This window comes from Phyllostomus discolor, chromosome 2 (assembly GCF_004126475.2).
Source record: "Phyllostomus discolor isolate MPI-MPIP mPhyDis1 chromosome 2, mPhyDis1.pri.v3, whole genome shotgun sequence".
Taxonomy (NCBI): domain Eukaryota; kingdom Metazoa; phylum Chordata; class Mammalia; order Chiroptera; family Phyllostomidae; genus Phyllostomus; species Phyllostomus discolor.
In genome coordinates, this window is record NC_040904.2 from 30,918,487 (window position 1) to 30,944,101 (window position 25,615).

Here is a 25,615-nt window from a genome sequence, read left to right on the forward strand (position 1 = left end):
TCTAAAAATGAAGCACTGTTTCAGAACCAAGCAGTTTTTATTTGACCATCCACATAGAAGGTTTTCATATAACTTCAGAACCCTTGTTTTCTTGAGGCTATTACCTTTTTGGTTGTACTATGCCACTTAATTTTAGAGTATAACAAAGTATAGAGATAGAACTTATGCAGTAATTTCTCAATAAGTACATATAAAAATGGACATAAGTTGATAAGAATTAATAGAACAGCATTACTGACAAGGTCTAATTGCATTATTAGTATCATTTTTCAAAACTCTAGAAAGTGAAAGTACGTGGGTATGTTTCTCTCAGTCAAATTTGTAGATATAATGTGTCAGTACTTATTGTGTTTAATTTCAATGCAGGTTTTACAATAAAAATTGACCAAAATATTTTCTGTAGTAGCAACCAAAAGTGTGACTGGTCAAATGCTTTGTTCTGAAACAGTTCATTTTTTATATAAAAACACTTGCAAATAAGTAATACCAATTGATGCTGCCCCCTCTTCAGTCCAATCTGTCTTTTTTTCGAAAGTAAAGGGAAGGTGAAAGGTAATAGATAAAAGCATTGTCTGAAAATAAATCATTCTAAAGTTGAAGGACAACATAAAAAGGAATGGACAAAATTCTTCATTTCTTTTATGTATTTTATACACATACTTCATGTGTCAATGAAATATTTATTTTTCTTTCAGTCATAATTGCTTCTTATTTCTTTTTATCTTCACTTCACTACTTGTTTCTTGACATAATTGCTTGGCTCTTCTTTCACGATCCAGAAAGTCTTTGGGAAACAGGTTTTTCTCAACAAATACAGCTTTCAAAGCTAAAAATGGTGAAGAAAATGACATGTAAATTGTACTTGAAAAGGGACCCAATTAAATGAAACAGTGGGGAGAAAATATTCATGTTTCACTTTATTTAAAAAATTGTGTGTTTTAGAAACCTACAGTTTTGGGGAGAAATTTTTCTCTTAAACTTCTGGTATTCTTTGACCTCAATTTAAATGTAGAAGTTAAATTTTACCAAAGTTAGTTCAATTAATGCATGCATATAATGATAGAGATCCACCATTTTAACAGTAGAAGACTAAAGAAGATTGTTTTCCATTTTTGTTTCTTAATATACTTAACAGCTATAAGGGAATCATAAAAAGCCCAGAACAAATTATTCTGTATTGAAATAAGACAATTAAAATAATCAAAACACAGTTTGACTGTCTGCATGACTGAACAAGTACATCTGCAATCACTTCCTGTTAAGATGCTTTGATCTGCAGGGATCTGTGGCTTGAGGGGGGAAAAAAAAAAGAGCCAAATTATCCCCATGAGTGGTTATATTGCGCATCAGTGAGAAGTGAGAGGAAATTGTGCCATGCATTCAAAAAAATAATTTTGGCCTTTTGCTTAATTTTATCATTTCAGCAAATGTTTATCAAATGTACATTATGCACAATGTTCTGTACTCAGGCGCAAATGAGGCACAAATATAACTAAGTCACAGGCTTTCTTCTCTGGTAGGAAGTAGGAGCAGTACCCAAATAACCAAAATATCACATAAAATAGGACACAGTTCTGAAAAGATATAAGCAATGGGAATTGTGGATAAGCATATAAAGAGATTATAATAATATGCAGAAACCAGAGGAAAAGCTTTAAAAATCAGATGCTATTGCAGAGGAGCTTGAAGTCCAGATGGGATTTGCACTGATAATGAGAATCCTGGAAGTGAGGAAGGGTTTCCACATGGAAAGGAAATCTCAACTGGAGGAAACAAAGTAAACACAAGTATGGGGAAACAAGAAGTACTGTTCAGGTAACTCTGAATAATTCAATAACCTTCAACAAACATGTAAAATATATGAAGGAGATGGAAGTTGAATGAGGTAGAGCTGGACAGTGGAGCATTTTAAATGCCAAGCCAAGGAATTTGAAATAAACTATGTAAACATTGGGCACCTTCACAGTATAGTGGCATCTTTATATATTTAAATTGAAAAAAAAAAAAAAACTCTGAACTTCCCATTCAAACCTAACTATATAAGTTAATAGAGTCCCCTCTTTTCTCTTGAATATTATATAAGAACTACTAGGAAAATGAGGGAAAACAACTCTGCAAATAAATTCACATCAGGCAAAACCTTAAGACAGATGTAACCTTCAGCCTACAAAACGTGAAGAAGGGCAGCGAACAGCAGGGATTGGGCAGGAGTCACACCAGATAAAGTGGTGAGAGCGGAGAGTGAGAGTGGAACAGAAGCAGCAGCATCTCAGAAAGGATTGGCGAAATGACAGTGAAGGTAAGCAGCTCACCCTGCAGTTCCGATGCTTTATCCTTCACTGATCCCCGTGGGTGAACACAGGGGTGAACAAGGCTGGATGCGAAAGCCCCTCCCTCACCTCCCTCGGTTCAGAGAAACGGAGGAGGCGGGACCACCCAAGACTCACACCCTGGAGCCATATTTTGCTAAAAGCCGTCTGTGCCTGTGGGTTGTAAAAATGAAAGGCCACACTAATCATACCATGAGTTCTCACCCAGGGACCTACTACGAATTTCAAGCCTGAGCAAAGCCAATTCATTAAGCTTATTAATTAAAAGAGAAAATTTAAAAATAAATAATTGTCATACTCTGGGCACAGTAGTGTTATAAGCAAAATGAAAAACCATTTTTTTAAAAAGAACAGCAAAATGAATCAATATGTGGACCCCCACCATTGGATAGAGAAATACTGTGACTGAGCATTTGACACAAATTATTTTTTAAAACTTGAAATAACACTTGCTTCTATAAAGGCAGATCACAGAACAAAAATGAAAGAACTCAGGGAAGAAACAAAGGCACACAGGAAGTGGTGAAACATGAACTATCAGGTCTGAAGAAAATAAAGAACAAATATCATTACTGAGAATAGACATAATGGGGACATGGAATACACAAATGAGAAAAACAAAACACAAGATGAAAATTATGAAGAGAACAAGTGAAAGAGGAAAATGACAGGTATTGAAAATATAGATCCAACAAACACATAAATAAGGTGAGTTCTTAAGATAGAAAACCAAAGTTGAACAAATATTTAAAGGCATCACGTACTAGAACTTTCTTCATATAAGCAACAACCTGACTTACACGGAAAGGACACTCAGCCATCTCTCAGAATCCACGGGGTTGGACCCAGGAGCCCATGCTCAAGGCCCTTATGTAAAATCGACAGGTGTTTGAACACACCATACACACATCCCCCGCATACTTAAGTCATCTCTAGATGACTTATAATACCTTCTACAATGTAAATGCTTGTATATAGTTGACATACAAAATTGTTCAGGGAATAATGATAAGGCAAAAAGTCTGTACACATTCATCACACATTCCACAATCATAGGCCTGATTACATAGTACATATCACCAACAAAGTAATATCCTTTATCTAATATTTTCAATATGCAGTTGGTTGAATCTGCAGTTGCAAAAGCCACAGACACAGAGGGCTGACTGTATGTACTGTGCACTAGGAGTAATAGACTGAATAGTCAAAACTAAGGCACAGCCTAGTAAAGTTATTAGACTTGAAAGATAAAGACAAAATCATTTGGCAGCCAGACAAAACAATCAAGTCACCTAAAAAGGGAGAAATATATCTTAAGTTAGATATCTTCACGGCAGTGATCAATACCAGAAGATAGCAGAGCAATACCGAAAAGATAATCTGGGAAAGAACATGTGAGGTATGAATATTATAAACATCCAAGCCGTGCCCCAAATCTAAAAATGACAAATAGTTTCAACATGCAGAGAATTCAGACACCATTGCTCCCACAAGTCCTTTACAAGAAAATTACAACAAAATAAACTGAGAAATGACTGAGGAAAATTTGGAAGAAGATTTGGTGGTGAGCACTGAAAATATTTCAATGTAGAAGTGAGACTAAAATAATGTGCAGTTTAGGATGACATAACGGAAGGTACATGCCACGTGCCTGGCAAGGAGGAAATGATTTAGTTAACAAAACTTGGGAGGGTAAGGGAGAAGAAGTTTTATTCATGATAAACCAGTAATAGTTAACAAATGACTTAAACTAAGTCAAGTAAGAACAATAAAGCAAATTTAAAATAAAATTAGGCACAAAGAAAGATCATATTATTGAATAAATTGTGTAGAGGAACAGGGACAGGGGAGTGGAGAAACATGTTTATTTTATTGTCACTCAGCATGGGCCTAATAGTGTCTTAGAGAGATAAAGGTCTAGAGGGATTAATGAACCTATGATTCTAAAGACACTGTAGAAGAAACATATAACAATTCTCCAAATAAAAACAAAGAAAAAAATTACAGATCCAGTGAAAACCTTAAAGTATATGTAAACAATGAATAGCATTAAAAGAATGTGACAAATACAAAACTAAAAAGTCTAACATACCCATAAAGGTAAGTGTGGTCAATTTCATGATTAAAGAAAATTCTGTAGTTGGATCCAAAGCAAAAAACCAATGCACATTTAAGGCAAAGTGTTTTAGAAATAAGCCAGTCAGAGAAAGACAAATACCATGTTATCTCGCTTATATGTGGAATCTAATGAGCAAAATAAACTGACAAACAAAACAGAGCCAGATGCATGGACACATGGAACAGACTGATGGATGTTAGAGGGGAGGGGGTGGGCCTGGATAAAAGGAGATGAAGAGATTAACCAAAGAACATGTGTGAGGAGCCCATGGGCTCAGACAACAGTGTGGTACAGCCAGGAGAGAGAGGGCTGGGGCTGGGGATGCATGGAGGGGAGGGAAGTGAAGGGATTGTAATAGTGTCACCTGTAATAGTGTCAACGAAAACAAAAGCTTTGAAGTGATTCCAAAAATTTTAAGCAGAAGGATTGAAAAAGTATCTAGGCAAATGAAAGCGAAAAGAAAGTAGAGCTCAAAATCCAGAATCATAAATGCATATAGAAACCCTCGAAGGAAACTCAGAAGCTCATAATCATGGTTGCCAGGAAATAGATGATAATAGGAACTGGACAGCTCAGCCTCACAGATGGGAGGGAGACTTTTCACTGAATAATTTTTTTTAATGTTCTAGTATTTACACTGTTTAAGTATGTTGTGGTTTTCTTCCAGGAAAAATGAGTAAACCTGGAACTACCTCATAAGCAAAGCTACAAATGAAAACACTTTCCATCTGCCTACCACAGTGGGAGATAATGTGGAGTTCTGTACATTAGCAGTTGGTCCTGTCCCATCTCACTACAGATTAGCACTTCGGAATCATAAGGATTCTGAGCACCTCAGAGCTCTCCTGGGATTCACTGTGGGAGCCAAAATGATACTTCGGAAATAAACCGTAGCTATTTTACTGTGGTTTGTCTCTAAACTAGAGGAAACATTTCCAATGTAATTAACCAGTTTTCAGGACAATTAAACCAATAACTAACTGGTAGGCCCTTGTAAATATCTTGAGATCATCTTGCTGGGATAATTCATTTCTTTTTTATAGTTAAAAAACAGATGATAAAAAAATGCATATACAGAAGTGGATCCCTGTTTTGGGGGCCTGAAGCTAACACTTTTGGATCTCTCTTTAAGAAAAAGAATATACAATTACAAATACAAAGTCATTCATGAAAGTGCCTATTAATTTAGAATGAGAAAAAAATCTCCATGAATTACTGGAGATTCATGGAGTTGAGTCCTTTTCTTCTGAGATCTCTTTTAGGAAACATACCTGAAATGCTTACCTGGAAATGATTTCGGCTTGCAACCTTTACCTAGAACATTCTAAAACTTGCAGCAACCTCCCTAATACTCACAAGAATATTTTGGGGGGAGGCACACAAACAAGATAATCTTCATTGGTGTTGATGGCAATCTCCCTTATGTGTCAAAAAAGCAATGTCAAAATTAACCTAACACCTTCTAACTGGATAATGGTAATCATTTCTGCTCACTCTTCAGAGTATGCTGGAAACATCTGCTAGGCTAATGGCATATTGTTTTTCTATAATGATTTGGGTGAGTCTCCAACATATTATGATACATGTTAAAAAACCATTAACCACTTACTGAACTTATCTAAGATTATAAAAAATGTCTTTAACCTTGCTTGATGACATAATTTCTTGATGTATTAACTTGGCAAGGCTAAAATTTTCAGTTGTTCAATGAATACTAATTCAGATATTGCTCCAAATGATCCTGCCAATGTAAATAAAGTCCCTAAATCAAGAGCTTTTAAGTAAGAAAGATTATGCTGGACCCAGCACACTTGTTCTCTCTCTAGAGCACACCCACGCCTTTCCCACTGCTTCCCCACTTCTTCTTCCCCCAGGTATGTTACCTGTATCTTTCTTTCTCCTGATCTCCAAGGGCCCTTCTTTTCCCTCTGTAACTTGTTTCCTGAGCCCACACAGCCCAGCTGGCTCATACCTTTCTACTTCTGTGAATCTCTAAATAAACTTTCTCTTATAATTGGGAGGAAACAAAGGAAGATTATCTTGGATAATCTGGTGAGCCAGATGTAGTCAATGGGAAGGTCAAAAACAGAGCTGAAGTTTCCCTACCAGAAGAAAGAAATTCCACCACTGGGCAACAGTTGCTGCCTGGGCCCAGCTTGCCCGTGATCTTCCCTTCATTTTGGACTTGGTCAGCCAGCCCTCACTGTCCTGTAAGCCAATTCCTTGTCATAAATTTCAATTTATGGTCCTGCTGATTCTGCTTCCCAGAATCCTGACTGGTGTGCTGGCCATAAATACACTGTTTACCACAGGACAACTGCAAAGGGAGTATTCTTATTGAGCCAAATAAACTGGTTTGCCAACTTTCCTGTGGTTTGACTAGAATCTGTGAGATACTCCTTGTAAAGAAAGTTTGTTTTTATTTAAATAAACGGGTTGTCTTAAAGCACCCTCCTCCTCCCACACAGGTGTTAGCAGAACCTCAGGGGTCAAATTTCTTGCTTTCTGGGCCCCACAACTCACTTGGAATCTTGGACGGTAGTTCTCTTAGACTGCAGACAACACATATGGATCCATGGGGTGTCATCCCTACTTCAAATCTTCTGTTTCCCCTCACACTCAAACCTAGTCACATGGCCCCACCTGGCCTGATTCCCAACACCCTTTTAAACTCATCTTGTACCAGTCTTCCTCTCTCTTACTCTGTTCCAACAAAACTGCCTTTTTGTCCCTGGAGCATGTTACCCTTATTCCCCCCTCAGCAGCTTTACACTTCTGTTCCCTGTCCTTGGAATAATCTGCCCCCGATTCTTTGGGGACTAGTCCCTTCTTCCAGGATTCCGCTCACTGATGCTCCCCCCAATCCATCTTATCACATTATCTTGCTTCGTTTTCTTCAGACCTCTTATCAATATCACTATCCAAACTTGATCTTCTTCTTATAATGACTTATTCATTGTCTGTCTCTCTCCAGGTGATAAATTCACTGAGAGCAAAGCCTTTGTCTGCCTTTATTTCTCATATACCCCCAGCCCCCGGTACTGTGTCTGGTACATGGAAGCTGTTCAACAAACATATTTGTTGAATAAATGAAGAAATGAATGAAGATATCTCCAAACATGCCAAAGGGTGGGATCTGTCCTCACACTTTGGAATTCTTGCATTCCAGAGACCTGAGGGCTCGGCTCGCTCATGGTGATAGGAAAATGGTTCTTGGGTCATACCTCCGTATATCCATCCACTTGTCACAGCCCTCACTCTTCAACATCTAGCATTATGTATAACCATTCACATCCACTATGTCCTGCCGGGGAAAATATGATATTTCTACATTCATCACCTCTCTTGTTGGTTGACTGCCTGACAAGATTTGTTACGATGATAACAAAAGGTGTTCTTGAAGCAATAAAAATAAAAGATGTAGGAGTCATGAAGCTATTAAAAGATTTTCACTAACAGAGAATGATTAAGCGATTTTAATGAAGTCAAGTTAATCTTTTGTCATCTAATTCTTCTCTTGCCCTCTGGCCACTAATCAAACGAACACTAGTGGCAAACCTCATGAAGGTGCCCTAGCAAGAAGGGACTTGGCAACTGTGTAAGTGTACTACTGAAATGACCAGCTGCTGTTAGTCTAAGTGTGCCCAGTATTCTGAAAGATGTCTTTCAAATGTACATCCTCCATTCGATTTGAAGTCCTCTAAATAAGTGCTTCTCAAACTTTAATGGGCATTAAAAAAATCACCTAGAAATCTTGTTAAAATGCAGATTGTGAGTCAATAAATCTGACTTGAGGTCTGTGATGGATGCTACATTTCTAACTTATTTCTGGGTGGTGCCTGTGCTATTATCCACTGCCCAGATTCTGATGTCAAGGTTCTCATTCCTAAATCTAGACTCTAGATCAGTATTGCCAAGCCATCACTGAACTTCAGTTATCAGCCAGGGAACAAAGCAACAGGGTGCTGAGGAATAATCACAATTCTGTAATACTCTTCATATGACTCTCAAGTGATTGTTACTCAGGACTTGTAGAGACTTCTTTTCCTTTAAAACAAATCTCTATTTTTAACAGCTCTTTTCAGTTGACAACAATATGGAAAGGTAGGTAAGATATTTCTCACAAATCTCCTTCTCCTAGGCATGAATAGCCTCCCCCAACATCAACATTATTCACCAGAAAGGTGCATTTTTTTTTTTTTTACCTAGGATGAATTTACATTGACACACCATAATCAACCCAAGTGGAGAGTTTATTTGAGGGTTGTATATTTGGGGGGGTTGGACGTAAGGACAATGATATATATCCCTTATTATACCATCACACAGAGTATTTTTTACTCTCCTACACAGTTCTCTGTTTCTCCCACTTCTCTCGTCTCCCTCCACCCCTGGCAGCCACAGATTCTCTCACTTTCTCCATAGTTCTGCCTTTCCCAAAATGTCAGATAGTTGACATCATACAGTGTGTATACCTTTTCAGATTCACTTTTTTCACCCAGTAGAGGTCATATAAGATTCCTCCATGCTTTTCCATAGCTTAGGAGTCCATGTTTTTAATGCTGAATAATATCCCGTTGTCTGTATGGATCACAGTTTATTTTTCCATTATCTATTGAAGGACATCTTGGCAGCTTCCAGGTTTTGGTAATTGTGCATAAAGCTGCTACAGACATCCATGTGCATGGCTTTTCAACTCCTTTGGGTAAATAAATACCAAGGAGCATGATTGCTGGACTGCATGAGAGGATGTTTAGTCTTGTAAGAAATCACCAGGTTGACTACCTGTCTGAGTTCGCATTCCCACCAGCAAAGGACGAGCGCTCCTGTCATTCCACATCCTCATCAGCACACAGCATCGTCGGCGTTCAGGATTTTGGCCATGCTAACCGTGTGTAGCCATAATTCATGCTGTTTTACATTGGAATTCCCCAATACAATATTATATGAAATAGCTGCCGAACCTTTTCAAAAATATCTTTCACATATAATGACTTCTGTTTTGTATGACCCAAATCTTGGTGGGTGCATGTGACTTTCAAGATGATTTGGTGCTATCATATCAGCACAGATATGAAATTACAGGAGGAATTTTTACTTCTAAAATGTCTCTGAGTTTTGTGCTCTTTCTGGATCTTTAGTTATTTAAAATTCCCAAAGTGAATCATGTGTAGTAATATCTCATTTCATTTTTTATTTAATCTTTAGTGTATGTTTTTCCATTGCCATTTTGTCCTCTTTTACTCCCCTCCCCCCAGCAATCACCCACCATTGTCAATGTCCCCAAGTCCTTTTCCCTTTTTGCTCCGTCCTTCCACCCACTCACTTCCCCCAGAACTAACTGTCACCTTGCTCTCCATCCATGAGTCTGTCAATATCTCATTTCCTACTCTAGATGAAAATATGTTTTCTTCTTGAATTTTAAACATTTGTTTAAGAAGGTTTTTATAATATCAATGATGTTTTTATTGGTACTAGACTTAAAATTATATTCTAAAGCAAAGGTATATTAAACTAAATTTTACTAAAGGTTTCTATGTATATCTTTCACCTGTAGTTTTAAGAACTGTAGAGAGAAATTTTGCATTTCGATGGAAAACCATGTATTGTCAGGTGGTCAGATTCTACCTGAGTTACCATGTTTCTAAACTATCCTGCTATTTCTTTGTAAACTTCAAGCCACCAATGTGTATGTGGTCGAGGACTACCTGTCTCATCAGGTACAGTTTGAATATACCTGCAAATTAGATTGGAAACTTACCTTGCACCAATTTTTAACCCTTACCAAATTTTCTTTTTTTTTACTTTTTAATTTTTTCCCAAATTTTCAATTCTTCTACTTTCCTACATCTGACTACAATCATCTAAACTAACTTTTCCAGCTCTCACATCTGACTAAACCTGAGAACTAAAACCCAACAGTCCTTCCACTGCCTTCCTCTCAGGATCTCTCGGACTCTCTGGGACTCACCAATCTGAGCCACCACCTCACAATTTATACGAGGTCTGTCCAGAAGGTATCCAGCCATGTGATATGAAAAACAGAGACATTTATTGAAGAAGACACAAAATAAAAGAAACATTATACATAGGACAATGACGCCTCGGTCCCCCTCAACATAGGCACCTTGGGACCTCACACAGTTTTCCCAATTGCCATCTGCTGTCCCATCATATTTTTCTGAATCTCATTGGCTATCTGAAATCTCTTCCCTTTCAAAAGAGATTTTAGTTTTGAGAAAAGCCAGAAGTCACAGGGCACCAAATCTGGGCTATAGGAGGGCTGAGTTACTTGTGTGATTTGATATTTAACCAAAAAGCTCCGCATGAGACATGATGCCTGAGTGAGTGAGCATGTTTTGATGAAGCTGCCAATCACCAGTTGCCCATAGCTGCAGTTTTCTGAATCATCCAGTTTCCGCAGAGGTATGTTCAAGCTTAATATAAAATCTGATGCAGATTCATTGCTCTACTCACTCAATTATTTTGAATGCAACAGCCACACAGCACGTTGCTCACTCAATGGTTTAAAGTCAGTGAAGTCCTCGTTGTTCACAAATGCACATTCCAGTCCTTGGCTGCCGGGTTGGCTGCCGGGTTACATCAATGTCACACAAACTGTTCTCATTATATTAACAATGGCTGGGCACTTTCTGGACAAATCTGTTTGTTTTTCAAGTGGTTTTGCAGGAGTGACACCAACAAGAATCCCCAAAAGACATCTTGTTAGATCCTGCATTGCTCCACCCAGGTTTATGATCACCTCTGAGTTGTTCAGTTATGAGTTTCCTTCATCGTGAACAAAAGTGGGATGGCAAATGTTGAGCATTCCTGATACCCATGCCCCTGAAAAGTGGAGACAGTTAAGAAATCCCCCACCCTTTTTTTTAGGTAAACAGAAATCAGCAAAGTAACATCTGCTCTCTCATATTCTGAGATGAGACCCTCTCTACCTTTCCTCACAAGTCTGATGAGACTTGTGAATTCGTTGACCTGCCTCTATCACAGTGCAGGCCCCCTTCCTTTTCTTTGAAATGTTCTTCTTTAATGAATATTCCTTCCATTTCAATAGCCTAATTGAAATCATCTGAGTTCACCCCATTCATTCTGTTTTTGACAGAACACCACCAACAGAGCTCACCTGAGGTATCACCAATGCAGCATTTTCTCTGCACTGGAGGGTTTAAAGATTTACTGATTCAAAGTGAATTTATTGGTGAAACCTGACCTAGAGGCACTTCTAAGTAGATTTTTGAATCAGGCATATCAAAGAGGGGTTTCAAGCTGTTTGTGAATCCGCGGGGAGCAACTTGGAAGCTAAAGAGAGTGTGAAAGACTTTTCAGCTTGAAAGGGAAGGAAACAGAACACAAAAGGATATTACAGACCCAGTAGGTAAGATTAAAAAGTCACCTGGGAATTACGAAGTGTTGGGAAACTGTCCCTAGTTCCAAAGTGATAGTTTAGAACACCGACACTAAATCTGGCAAAAAGCCTCTCATCACACCATTGCCAGATAACTTCTGCACACTGTAATTACGGCAATTGCAGGGATGCAGGCAAAACGCAGCACAAAGACTTAAGGGACACTGTGTAATGGTAGAGTGGAGTGGATAGATCGGTAACTGAGATTTTTTAAAGTTCTCTTTTGTAATAACAATTTTTAAATTGAGCAGTATTATATTGAAAATGAAATGAACAATTTTAAATAAATGATAATATTATCATAAAATGGCTGGTTTTAGAAATCAGCATAAGAATAGGCTGCCTAGGAAATACAATTTGTACAGAATTTGAACAAGGAAAGCTGCACCGTGAAATATTAATAACATGGACATTTCCTATCTAGGGTCCATCTTTTACTAGCTATGTGAAACTATGTAAATTATTTAAACTCTTTGTGTCTCTGTCATAGAGTGTCATCGACTCTTTATTCAGAACAGTAGGGACAATAACAATTCCTATATCATAGCTGCTTAGGGGAATAGCAATAAAATATTATCAACAAAGAAAATGCATCAAACTCTCATTCGGTGTCAGGCCCTGTACTAAGTCCATCACATGGGTTATTTCACTTAACATCCATCATAACACTATGAGAGTAGTATCTAATGTAATGCTCATTCTTAGTTAAAGGAACTATTCCAGGCCATATAGCTAGTAAGTGGTAGAGTCTTGACTTGAAGCCAGGCATATGCTGAAAATTTTGCCTTTACAGTTTTATTGTCTTGAGTGTTCCAAGTTTTATTCCCTCTATAAACAGAAATCCTCCCAAAAGACACCTGTAACCATTAACACCTTATAACGTAGCAGAAATAATGACTGCAATCTCAAAGGTTACAAAATAATGTAAAGAAACCAGAGTGGGAGGAAAAAGCGTGAAGAGCCAGGTGAGTGATAATATGCCAATTATCAATTTTCTGGACCTAAGCTCCAAAGTCACTCTTCACTGCTTGCTCTGTGGTAACTCGAGTCTTGCAGATATTTCTCCTTTGCCCATGGGTGTGATGTTGAGCTCTGTCACTAGAGGGCACTGGAGAGACACTGAAGGAGAAATGGATTTCTCTTCCAAGTGGTTGCTCCTGTCACCAAACTCCTGTAGCACCGTTTTTCCAGCTCTAGGTTCCTATAGAATGGGTTACCCAGTCCCAAGCTCCTCCAGCTCCACACTCCAGTCATGTAGATATGGCTTCTCCAGAGCCCAGAGCCAGAAGCTTCCATTGTCACCCTCTTGGATAGCTTTGCAGCAGAATGCCACCTGTCTGGCACTGCCCAGAGAATGGCTCTCCATAATACCCCAAGAGGCAAGCAGAGTGTGACTCCCTGTGCATGGCTTCCGCTGCACACCTGTGAAGGCTTTGCAGTGAGTTCTGAGATACGGCACCTCCCTGTGCATGGCTCCCCCAGCACCCCTCAAAGCAAACTTCCAGCAAGTTCTACCTGCTGGGTGGGCATCTTCTTTGGCCTCTTTGTCTCAGAACTTTACACCTGCTATTCCTGTGTTCTTTAAAGCTCTCTTTACTTCTTACTAGCCAATTTTCTATAACGCTCGTATATTATATCTAAAATCAGAAAAAAGTTCATTTAAAAATAAAATTAATTCTAAAATAATTTCTTGCCTGAAGTTGCTTGTTAGTTGCCCTTCTTTTACTTCCCTTTCTACTTCAGCCAGTTTTTCGAGAAGTGTTAGCTTTTCCTGGTAGACATCCCATGGACATGTCCATCTCAACATAGTCTAAAAACTAACTTTAAACCACCTTCTTCTCCTGTATTTTCTCTCTCAAAAATAGTTTCTTTTTTGACATAATTATCCAAGCTAGAAACCTGATAGTCATACATGTCTTCACAGCTCATCAGGTCACATAATCCTTTCAGTTGTTTTTCCTGAACATTTTTCAAATTAGTGCTTCCTTTCTGGGGCCTCCTTATTGTCAAAGGAATAATAGATGTCATTTTATGAATGCTCAGTACATGCTGGTCATTGTGCTAAAATTAACCCCCACAACTCTAAGAAGGAAGTATCATTGTCCTGCATATTGCAGATGGGAAAATTGGGACCTAATAGCTCATGTAATTTATCCAGGCATAGGCAGCTGGAAAAAGGCAAAATGAGAGCTCAAAAGCAGGCAGCTCTTTGTGAACAAGTCCCCACTACTATAACATGCTGCCTTCAGTCTGGTCCCTTTGAGCTGCATCCACTACACTATTACCTGAAAGCTCCCTAAAATGCAAATCTGGTCAGGTCACTTTTCTGTTCTAAATATTTCAACAGGAATTTTATTTCTGGATAGGATTTAATAAGTAATAACAGGCCCTTCTTTTTTTTTGCACCAGATAGGAAAAAACAACAGCAAAAAGAACCTGGTAAATTATAGAAATAAAGTTTTAAAGCCATCAGAGAGCTGTGGAAGCAAAGATTATCAAATTAAAAATCTAGAGATGGTATAACCCTTCTTAGATGAGCTGAGATTGCTACATATTTTCTTCCCTCTGGGGACTTACCATGCTTGGGCATTTCTGAGAAACGGGCTTACCATAGACAGAGAGGCTATTCTAAGGGAAAGTAAAATTAGAAAAGCTTTTGATGACTGTGTGGGTTGGTGTGATGTATTGGAATCTAGAGAAATTTCATAGCTGTGGCCAGCATTCCCCATAGGGTACATCCTGAGTGCCGGGGTGGAGTGGGAGGCGGTGGATCGGACTGGAGAGGCAGTGAAAGGCTTCCTGCAGTCTTGCACTTCGGACACAACATCCCACTAGAGGGAGAGGTCTAAAACAGACAGACATTTGGCATAGGAGTGAACTAACAATTACTAAAGCTGTAACCCAGTACTGACCAAGCTCAGTTTCTAATGGGATTAATGTGCTTGGCCCCTCATGCTCTCTGTTGAACTAAGGAAAGGGCGTCTGGGAGAAAATACCATCAATTTCCGTATCATAGATCTCTTATACATAATTTCTGTCATTTAATAAAAACTGTACAAAAATTACAGGACTTACAAAGAAGGAGGAAAATGTGACTAATAACAAAGAGGAAAAAGTGGGCATTAGAAGCAGACACAAGGATTGTGTAGATATTGATGTTAGCAGACCAGGACTTTAAAATTACTGTTATAAGTATGTCTTAAAAAACAGAAAAAAAAAATTAGAAAAACTGGATGAAAACATGAGTAGTTTCAACTGAGAATATATAAAAGATGTTCAAATGACTTTATAGAATTGAATATATACACATAATCTGAAATTGGGAACTGATCACAAAGGGGTTAAAAGCACATTGGCAAACACAGGATGACTGAATGCAAAGACAAATCAATACAAAATATCCAGAATGAAGCTCGACCCTGGCTGAGTAACTCAGTTGGTTAGAGCATTTTCCTGACATGCCAAGGTTGCAGGTTCAAGCCCCATTCAGGGCACTTAAAAGAATCAACCAATGAATGCATAAATAAGTGGAAACAAACAGAGTTCTCTCTCCCTCCCTCCCTCCTTCACACCAGCCTCTGTTTTTCTAAAATCAATCAATAAAAAAGTTTTTAAATGGAGCCCAGAGAGAAAATAAAATAGAAAGAAGAACATAGAGAACATTTGTTACATTCTGAAAATCTAATGTGTATAATTGCAATCCTAGAAGTAGAGGAGAGTGGGAATTCAAAAGAAATAATACTTCAAAAGATAATGGTTGAGAATTATCCAAAATTGAAGAAAGATGAATTTAAGAATTCCTATCACCCCAAGCAGTATAAATACAGCGAAAAATAAATTTATACTCATCATGATAAAACTTCTGAAATGTAGGATAAAGAGAAAAACCTTAAATCAGCCAGAAAAAAAGATACTATTTTCAAAGGAGCAATAATAATATTAAGATCTAGATTCTTAAAAGGACTATGAGAGCAAGGAAACAATGGGATGAGATGTTTCAGGAGTTGAAATTTTTAAAAATCCTGCTATCTAGAGTTGTAAACTCAGTGATAATATCCTGTCAAAGTAAAAATAAAATAAATGCATATTTAAGAAACAGAGAAGCTAAAACAAACTTACTCATCAGCAGCTCCACATCATAAGAAAAATTGCAGAAAATTCTTAAGACTGAAAAAAATCAGATGGAAACCTTTACCACGAGAAGAAATAAAGACCACAAGAAAGACTATTATAACTTCTAATCATGAGAAGAATAAAATAAAGAGATATTAAAAATGAAGAATTCATAAAAGACATACAATAGGGTAATTGAGAATATTTGATTAAAACGTTCTCATGAATCCTCAGTTCTAGTAAAATAAATACCAAGGACCTTAGCACACAGTCAACTAAGTGCTCCCTGACCTGGCCCCCATTTACCTATCTAGCCTTTATTCTTATCACACCCCTTCTAGACCCCAGCTATCTGAAAGTGTCTGTAGCTAATTCCCTTAGCATACTTTGTCACTCATCCCACCCTATATCTACATATGCTACCCTTTTGCCAGAAATATCATCCCCCTTTTTTCTTACCTGAGTAATGCCAACTTAGCATTTAATATTCAATTCAGGCATAATCCGGTTTCTCTGAAAAACCATCTATGAATCTCCACATAGTCTCTATCTCTCCTTGGCGGTGCTTACCTCCATCATGGCCCTTGTTGTAAAACACAATTAGATCTGTTTTGTATTTGTTTTTTCAGTCTCTCTACTTCTCCAACTCATCCTCAGGATTTTTTAAAACTAGGCCTGTGTGTGTTAGCTCTGTGTCTCTGGCATCCAGCATGGGGTTTAACACAGAGAAGTCTTTCAATATCTAGCTTAGGAAAGGTTAAATATATGAGCACACGTTATTTCAGTGTCAGCTAGTTGAATACTTTATGACATCACTACACAGAGCATGTTCCAATCTCCTTCCATCCTCCACACCTTTACTTCTAAATGGCACACCTGTATGTCAAACTCAACACATTCCAGACTCAACTCTACTTTTGGGTGTCAAACTCAGTGACTGGGTCACCATCCGGTCAGCCATGGCAGCCAACTTGGAGTCATTTGGACTTCTGCCCTACCTCATCTTTGATGTATCTGTTCTTATACTGTTTCCTTGATACTGACTTCCTGTTCCCCTCCCACGCCTTTGAACTTCTACTCATTCCAAGTCCCAACTCAGATGCTACCTCCATTCTGAATTCCTTCATGTGCCCAAGCCAGAGCTGACCTGGCTTCCTCCTTAGTGCTTCAGTAGAACCTCATCTGTGGGGACCTGTGTCGTGCACTCTGTTGTCCTCAATAGTTTGCCTCTATCTCTCCCTCAGTCAGTGAAATAGATGAAAAAGGAATTATTGTCACTTGCAGAGAAGGCAAAGGAAGAAAAGCTGAAGAAAAAAATTTTAAAAGCAATAGAGAAAAAAACATCTTTTCAAAACTGTGTGGGAATTATAGGAAATTTTAAAATTAAGAAATCCAGGGAAAAAATTCTCTTTGAAAATGTTATTAGAGTCTTGTAGGTATTTTAGGTGTTTCCATCCAGCCATCCGCCCCACCTGACCACACACATTCTCCCTGTGCATCAGGAGAATTCATCTGGGGATGAAGGAAAACGAACATACAAGCTTCCTCATGTAAACAGGCATTCACAGGGCGAGGAGAGGAGCTGGTGGCCCTGACTGCTGAGCTCTCTGACTTCCTGCTCCGCCCCTTGGGAATGCTCCCTGCGTCCCATTTCTCCTGCCTCAGCTCTGACTCCTGCCTCCATCCTGGTTTCCTCCTGTGTGCGAGTTCTACGTCTCAACTATCTTTACTCTCTGTCCTGGCTCTCTCTGAAGCCTTCTAACTGTCTGTTCCCCAGATTCTCTTCTGTCTGTGACACAGAAGGACGAGATTAATACTCCCCATATTTATTCTTCAAGATGAATCACTCTGGGGAAAAACAATAGGCTGACAGACTGAAAGCCCTTTGAGACTGGAAGGCACTAACAGTTATTTAAAGCCTTAACATTTATGGATTCACGTTTTTAAAAGGAATGAGCACAAGTCATAGATGACCCTCGTGAGAGCAAATAAATGACTGTAAATTTAGGAAAGAGAAGCTCTGAGAAAAGGCAAAGGAAGTGGTAACAATTAGAGCAGAAACTCTGGCGATAAGGAATGACAACTGTACCTTGCTCACAAGTGGAATTTCCAAGAACAAAATGTGGACCAGCTGTTCTCCCTTTCCACAGGAAACTGGTCAGAGATGAGAGCCCTGACCTTCCTCAAGTGTGGATGTGAAGAAATGCCTCCCTCCTACAGTGTTAGTATTTCTCAAGGATGATGCTGAATTCCCCCCATCTCGGAGGATGTGAAAAGTTTAGAAAGCTCCGATCTCAGGAGATGGTTTGACTGCAGTTCTAATCTTTTGTTTATTACAAGTTGAAACTTGTACTTTTCATTAATTATTTTAAATGAGCTCCCTGCAGAGTCCATATGCTTTCTGAGTGCCTCACTGAGAATCGGGCTGTGCCGTCTACTCCCGCTGCCTATGCCTCTGTACGGGTAGCATTTTTGTACAGAAATTATTCTTCAAATTCTTAGAAACTCTGAAGCCTATAACAGTATGAAAAATAGAGCATTCCTTTACACATAACATTTCCAAATCTTGAGAGATCATTCACTTGTGTTTCCCAAGTTTAGCTTTCTTGTCCTCTCATCATATTGGCCCAGGACTGCAGCTGGAAGTCTCTAAGACAATACATTTCAAGTAGCCTCTATTTATAGTGTTTTACATAGAAAGAACAAAACCAGGTTGTCAGAGACTCTTCTAAAGCAATCCTGTGATGTCCCTTGGGTGTAAGTTTTGAAAATTAAGATTACTTGAAGGGAGGCCTTCCCAACCACGGCAACTCATAATACATCTTTGTGCCATTCTGACTTGAGAAAAGTGACAAAATAAAAAATATTCTTTTTATGTATCCTAGGCTGTTGCTGTCCTTTCTGGGAGCTCGGGTCAGCAGCTGAGCTATAAATCTTAGCAGCCAAGCCACACTTCATTGCACGACAGCCTAGAAGGCACACTGTTTTGCTTTTGTGTGCTTCTACTTTATTTTTCTAATGGGTTGAGTTTCATAGGGAGAGATGGTGGAAGGGCTGCAGACTTACTCGCAGAAGGTGATGGGTCCTCCAGAATTTGGGGATACTCCTTCTGTGGCTCTTCCCTAAAGTATTTCTCAGGGTCTAGAAGAAAAGCTGGTTTACGCACTTCAGGCAGCTCTTTCAGGGCTCCGATGCTTAATGACCTAAATACACCTTCGCAGCAGCAGGTTTTAGGGCAAGATAGAAATAAAAGCACAATATCATTAATTCCTCAAAAGGAACCAGCACATTTCCAAGTTCATTCTTTTAGTTTAACCTTCCTGTTCCTCAGCTGGTACAGCTGCAGTCATCAGCATAGCCTGCAGACACAGCTGTTCACAACAAAAATCTGTGGTTCTGTCATTCCACGAGACCAAAATCAACTCAGGGCTCCCCAACTCCTTTATTTTTTATTTTGTATTCTTTTGCTATTCCTCCACCCCAAAATGAGTATTTAACAGTTTTGGAAAAGCTCCAGTTTCTCTTTTATCTATCAGAACATTGTATCATTTGTGACAGAAAAATCTACTTTTTAAGCATTTAAATTAAGAAACATCTCTAACTGTCTGAATTTACAGGTACTTTTTCATTTTGCTAACATGTACACCAGGGCTGTGTTGTTGTATTTATGATGCATACAATGAAACAATGGAAAGGAAGGCTCTTTTCATCACACCCTTAAAAGCAAAGTCTTGGACAAAGTGAAAACGTTTTCTTTTCGCTATGGAAGCTTCATTCAAGATGTGGTTTCCTGTTTGGTTGGTAGCTCTGGGATGGTGGGAACTATGCTTTTGTCATTGTGGAGGCTCAGTGTCCAGGAAAAGTGAGCTCACACAGATTCCGATCCAGCTGTGGGGCAGGCCCTGCATGACGTCAATGGCTCTGCAACCTCCCCTGGTTTCACAGTCCCCTGGAGGGCTTGCTAAAGCATGAACTGCTCTGCAGCGCTCCATTTCTTATGCAGTAGGGTCAGGGTGGGACATTGGCATTGACGTTTTTAAGTTCCAGGTGATGCTGATGCTGCTAGGCCAGGGAACAGAGTTCGAGAAAGAATGTGTTATGCCAAACCAAAGGAGGAATCCCCACAGCTTGTAAACTATCATTACGTGCTTCTCACAGATAAGGAAATAGAGAAGGGCCCCAAGATGCTTTTAATAACTTGCCTGAATCTACACAGCCAGTAAACAGGAGACCTTGGACTTAAGCTCAGATATGTTTCACTCCAAAGATCGAGCTCCAAGGTATAATAATAATGATAATAACAAGTACAATAATAATATTGCTAACAAAATTGCACTGAGTTTCTGTAACATGTCGGGCACTTGTTCTCAGTGCTTCACATGAAGTATCTCTTATAATCCTGACCAAAAAAATCCTATGGAGTAGATCAGTTTATAAATGTGTACTGAATACTAACAAATAATGATGTGACTTTTGAGAGCAAATTTCAACAGGAATTCTAAAATTAAAATATCTGCTCTATGAAAGCGCAGCTTCCCCTAGGACACAAGGTGAAAAAAAGATCGGTAGTGTGTGAAATAGTCTCGTTATATGATGGAGCTTTGGGAGTGATTCTCACTACACTTCTAAATAATACACTTCAAGGTAATAATGATTCTTTTGTTTGTGTTAACTTTTTTTGTAATTCTTTTCCTGGTCAGTCAATAACTAATGCATCATTCTGTGTGGCTTTGGGCTTCCTGAGAGCAAAATTAGCATTTATTCATTTTCATCTCTTCAACACTTGGGGGAAAGAATTAACATCTGTGTCAGCTCTATTTCAGGAACTATAGTAGGCATCTGACATGTGTTTCCAGGTTTAGATCTTACACTTCTGCCACTTGTATGTACATTGTGCAGCCTCGGACAAGTCACGTGAAGTCGCTAAGCCTCATTGTCCTCTTTTGTGAAGTGGGGATCACAGGACCACACTTGCAAGTTTATTAAAGAATACCAACATCCCTGCACTCGGAGTGGCTACTTGTCTTATTCATACCAATCGATAATATGATAACACTATAAAAATAGATCAATGGTGATTACTTACTGGATGGTTTTTGTATAACTTCACTGTTGTAAACGTTATGTGCTTTTTGCTTACATACGGTTCTTTTCTTATATTTTATACCTAAATTTATGACTTCTGATGGTCTGACACTGGAAGAAAATAATTCATGGTGAAATAAAATGAACCACAAAGGATGAACAGACACTTCCTGGTTATAAATACATTTTTCACTTTGACAAAAAGAAAAAAACTCTATCCCGTGGACCTCCATAGTGACATTGGTTTACACCAAACAAGCCAAATCATTGAATAAAATGCTTGCTAGCTATGTGACAATATAAAATGGTAAGAGCTAGAGAAGCCCAGAGGCTAGTTAAAGCAAAGATGCTGTCCTCAGTGCGGACTGGTAGGTCAGAGAAAAGCCATGCAGAAGGAAAGGAATAGAGACACACACGGTGCTTGCCCTGGGTGCCAACCATATGGGATAATCAGTGGGACGTGTCTAAAACTCCTGTATGCTATGTCAGGCCTACCTCTTCACTTACGGTATACAAAATTCAGGAAAATCCAGTATCTTTGAGGATTGTCATACAAATCTATAAGAAAATTTGAGATTCTCTTGAATCCAAGGAAAAAATTTATCAATAAAACAAAGAGTGAAATCACTATATAGTTGTATATAATTCTGGTCAGAAAACAACAAATGGTCTCAAATATATTTATCACTCACTGTCACAGACCTCAACCTTAACAGCTACAAATTTCATTGCTCAGAACCTGACTCCTTAGCTTGTTCTGGCATATGACAGTTTCTCAGATGTTCCTTGTTTTTCATGACCTAGGAAATTTTGAAGAAAGCTTGTCATATTTTTTGTAGCATGTCCTTCAATTTAGATGTGTCTGATGTTCTTCTTAAGGTTAGAGGGGGTCACGGTTGTTGGGAGGAAAACAACAAGGTGAAGTGCTATTCTCATCACACCTCATCAGGGGAACACGCTGTCAAACGGACGGACTGCTGTAAGTCATCACCTGGCCAAGGCGATGTTTGCCAGCTTCTGCACTGGCGTTTAAATTGTTTCTCTTTCTTTCTATACATGCTTCTCTAGAAGCAAGTTTCTAAGCATAGCCCATGCTTATAAAAGGAGGAGGAGGAGAACTGTACTTCCTTGACTGGTGGGAGTATCTACATAAGGTTTTGTTTTGATTTTTTTTTTGAGTTATAGAGTGTTTTTTCTATAGGAAAATCTTGCCATCCAAAATATTTGTAGATAATACTGGGTAGAAAATACTTACTCTCTATTGTTTTAGAATAAGAATAAGGATCAATGAAAGGGACCTCTAAAAATGGATCAATTTGACTTAATGTTAGAGTCATTCTCCAATAAAGAATGGTTTAATTGCAGGGACAGCTATCTGAAGGCAGGTGGCAGTTCTTCCACCCCAAAGCACACTGGAATGGCCTCCCTCGTAACATGCCATCTCCTATGAATAAGGACATAGTATTTAGCCAGTATCTGGGCTTTGGAGATAAGAATGATGGTATCATTAAAAGTAAGAGAGCCCTCAGTTGGTTGAGCATCTTCCTACAAACCAAAAGGTTGCCAGTTCGATTACCGGTGACGGCACATGCCTGGGCTATGGGTTCGGCCCAAGGTCGAGTCCCAAGTCAGGGTGTGTACAAGAGGCAACTGATTGATGTTTCTCTCTTTCTCTTTCTCCCTTCCTTGCCCTCTCTCTAAAAAATAAATTAATTAATTATAAGAAACATTGGTAAGAGAATCTGTAAGAGTGAAAAGTGGTGGTGGATACAGGAAGGATAGAGTAGGAGCAGTTAAGTCTTGTAGTCATTAGGTTAAGACTTTTCTCCCAGAAGAGTATTTTTGAAATAAATTGAGGTATAAAAGGTTAAGAAGGTCTAGAAGCAGTGAGGTCTATCTTTGGACCAGTTTTCACCAGATCTTGATTTTTCCCCAAACAGCCCAAGCTCTTTCCTGCTTTTAGACCATTCACTTTCTCACCCAGTGGTATTTAAATCAAATGCCTTTTGCATAAAACAAAGACTTTGCCTATCTTCACTAAAGAATGTAATACACGGAGGAAGAGCAGCAGGCAGAGGGTAGCAGAGAATCTCCAGGGAATCGCAACAAATTGCACACGTAGATGACTGCCTAGAAAACGGAGCTGTGCTGATAAAGCTCCAGGGCAAAGAGCAGTTCTGTGACAACCAGACTGCAGATGTAACTTCACATTCAGAGGCCAACCTATTGTTTCTTTTCCATAGATAGCTGATGTTTGAGAGAGTGGTTAGTATGAAAATATACAGAGAACTAGAAAAAGGTGAATATTCCTGGAAGTCCAATAGTATTAATGGATAAAGACAAAGAAGCAGAAGAATGTAATAAAGGGCTGAGAGTTGAAAACTTTTTGCGTGTACACATGTCTTGGATGGTGATGCAGGAAAGTGGGCCTGCCATGGGCAATCATAGCATTGCCATCAGTTCAATGAGAAGGAAAGGCTCTAACTGACCTCTCATCTCATGGTTCTGGATATAAAGGGGAGGAATGATGTGTGACAAATCCCCAGTGCCCTTCTAGGCATTAAAGGAAAGTGAAGCTGCCTAGAATAGTGCCTTACACATAACAGGCTCTTGGCAAAGTATTTGATCACTTCACTCAGAAACTAACTTTTCAATATTGTCACAGGACGCTTTTTGGGCAGGCAGGATAGAGTGGTGGCAAAGTGTGCTGACCCTGGAGTCAGAATGCCTGCTTTGAGTCCTCTGGTTCACCTCTTGCTGGTCAGCTGACATTGAGCAAATAGCTTAACCTCCATGTGTCTTGCTTTCCTAGTTGTGAAATAGGGATCATAATTGTAGCTGTTTTTGAAGATTACAGGGACAATTAAATTAGTTTAACACATAAAGACCTTGGAACAGTGCCTGGACTATGGTAAGAGCTCAATAGGTATTGGCTAAGACTGATATTTTGTACTCAAGGCAGAGAGATCCAATGCTGCCCGTAGCCAGTTACAATACTCCTGGGAACTATCAGAATGATCAGACAAAAAATGAGAATATACAGTATTTACAAAAATAATAATTTGTTGTACAAGTATTTTTAAGACTTAAGTTTCAAAAATGGAGTAGACTTTCATTTGCTTTCATTTGTCATATGTGAGTTGCATGATAGTTATGGCCACAGATTGTTGGAGAAAGTAGACTGTCAATCCTCCAAGTGTTTTATGTCACATAAGACCTGATTTAAAACTAGATTTTAATGTTCTGTGTATTTTTTTTGTCATAGTTGTCCATAAATTTTCCAATTTAATTTCTCATATAAGGTCTACTGGTAGAAAAGTTAGGTAATCAGTAGCATATAAAGAATAGTAAATATCAGTTTCCTCATTACGATAATATAGAATTTAGAACATCACAATTATTTCATATGTCCAAAAATATTACTTTTAACTGTATCTTCTGCCTTACATAAACTTTCTGAAAAATTAATGGAAAGTTCCATTTCATTTCCTATCTGATTTTTAAAATCCTGATTTCTAACAATTAACCTGATCCTCATTGGCAAATTTTTTAATGGTAACCAAAGGAAAATTTGTGGCTAAAGCTAGTAGAAAAGACTTGCATTTCATTGTCCTAGAACAAGAATAACAATCAATGAAAGAGACCTCTACAAAGGGACAGATTTGCCCTAACATTACAGTCATTCTACAATAAAGAGTGGGTCAGTAACAGGGATGGCTGTCCGTGAGATGGTGAGCTCATCCCGTAGCAATTGTTCAGAAGGAGGCTGGGATATGCTTCTCCTAAGGGTGCCACAGGAGTTAGTTTTGTAGACTTCGAGTATTTCTCTCAACTTGATTAGTATTGAATTATTAAAGGTTAATAAGCATGTGAAAAAATGTTCACTTCTGTAAGTAATTTAAAATGCTACCTAAAGCAATAAAGAAGATGATGGCAACATTTTTAAGAAAATGACAACGTGCAGCGTTGGTTCACTTCTATAAGTAATTTAAAAATGCTACATAAAGCAATAAAGAAGATGATGACAACATTTTTAAGACAATGACAACATGCAGTGTTGGTTCAGAGGCCACCAATTTCATACACACTGGAGAGAGAGTCCACATGATGGGACAGCAATTTAGCAAGGTGACCCAAAGGCTTTTAAATCTTTTGACTCAGCAACTCCACTTCAAATAATTTATTCTAACGGTGAACTCAGCTGAGTACTCTAACAAGTGTACATGAAGGTATTTAAAGAAATGTTCACCCAGTTAAAATTTGTGAACCATGTAAATGTTTGAAGAGTGTTGTTAAAAAGCCACATGATACATTCCTATGGAGTCATTAATGAATGTTGATGTCTGTGGAGATTCATATTAAAAGTACAGAAATGAACTTGCTGTATATTTTTGAGTGATAGAACAGGATATAAATTATGTATATGTATGTATAAATTATGTATCTAAATCCTCATTTTTATAAACTTCACATTTATTTATTTGCATAAGTATGCCCAGAACAAACCTGGAAAGTGAAATTCCTAATTGTCAACAATGGTTTTGC

General features: G+C 38.5%; 1 protein-coding gene across 3 annotated transcripts in view; it reads right to left on the minus strand.

Annotated features, from left to right (window-relative positions):
• Positions 1–318: 318 nt before the first annotated feature.
• Positions 319–25,615, minus strand: part of WDR49 (WD repeat domain 49) — a 124,055-nt gene continuing 98,758 nt past the window's right edge. For 2 of the 3 annotated variants that reach the window (XM_036017638.1, XM_036017637.1), the window contains 3 exons: positions 21,072–21,181; positions 19,052–19,198; positions 319–826 (listed from right to left, as the gene is read on the minus strand). In XM_036017638.1, coding sequence (XP_035873531.1) covers positions 696–826; positions 19,052–19,198; positions 21,072–21,181 — 388 coding nt within the window. In that variant the 3' untranslated portion in view covers positions 319–695. The remainder of the gene's footprint in view (positions 827–19,051; positions 19,199–21,071; positions 21,182–25,615) is intronic. The other variant, XM_036017639.1, reaches the window with a different exon arrangement.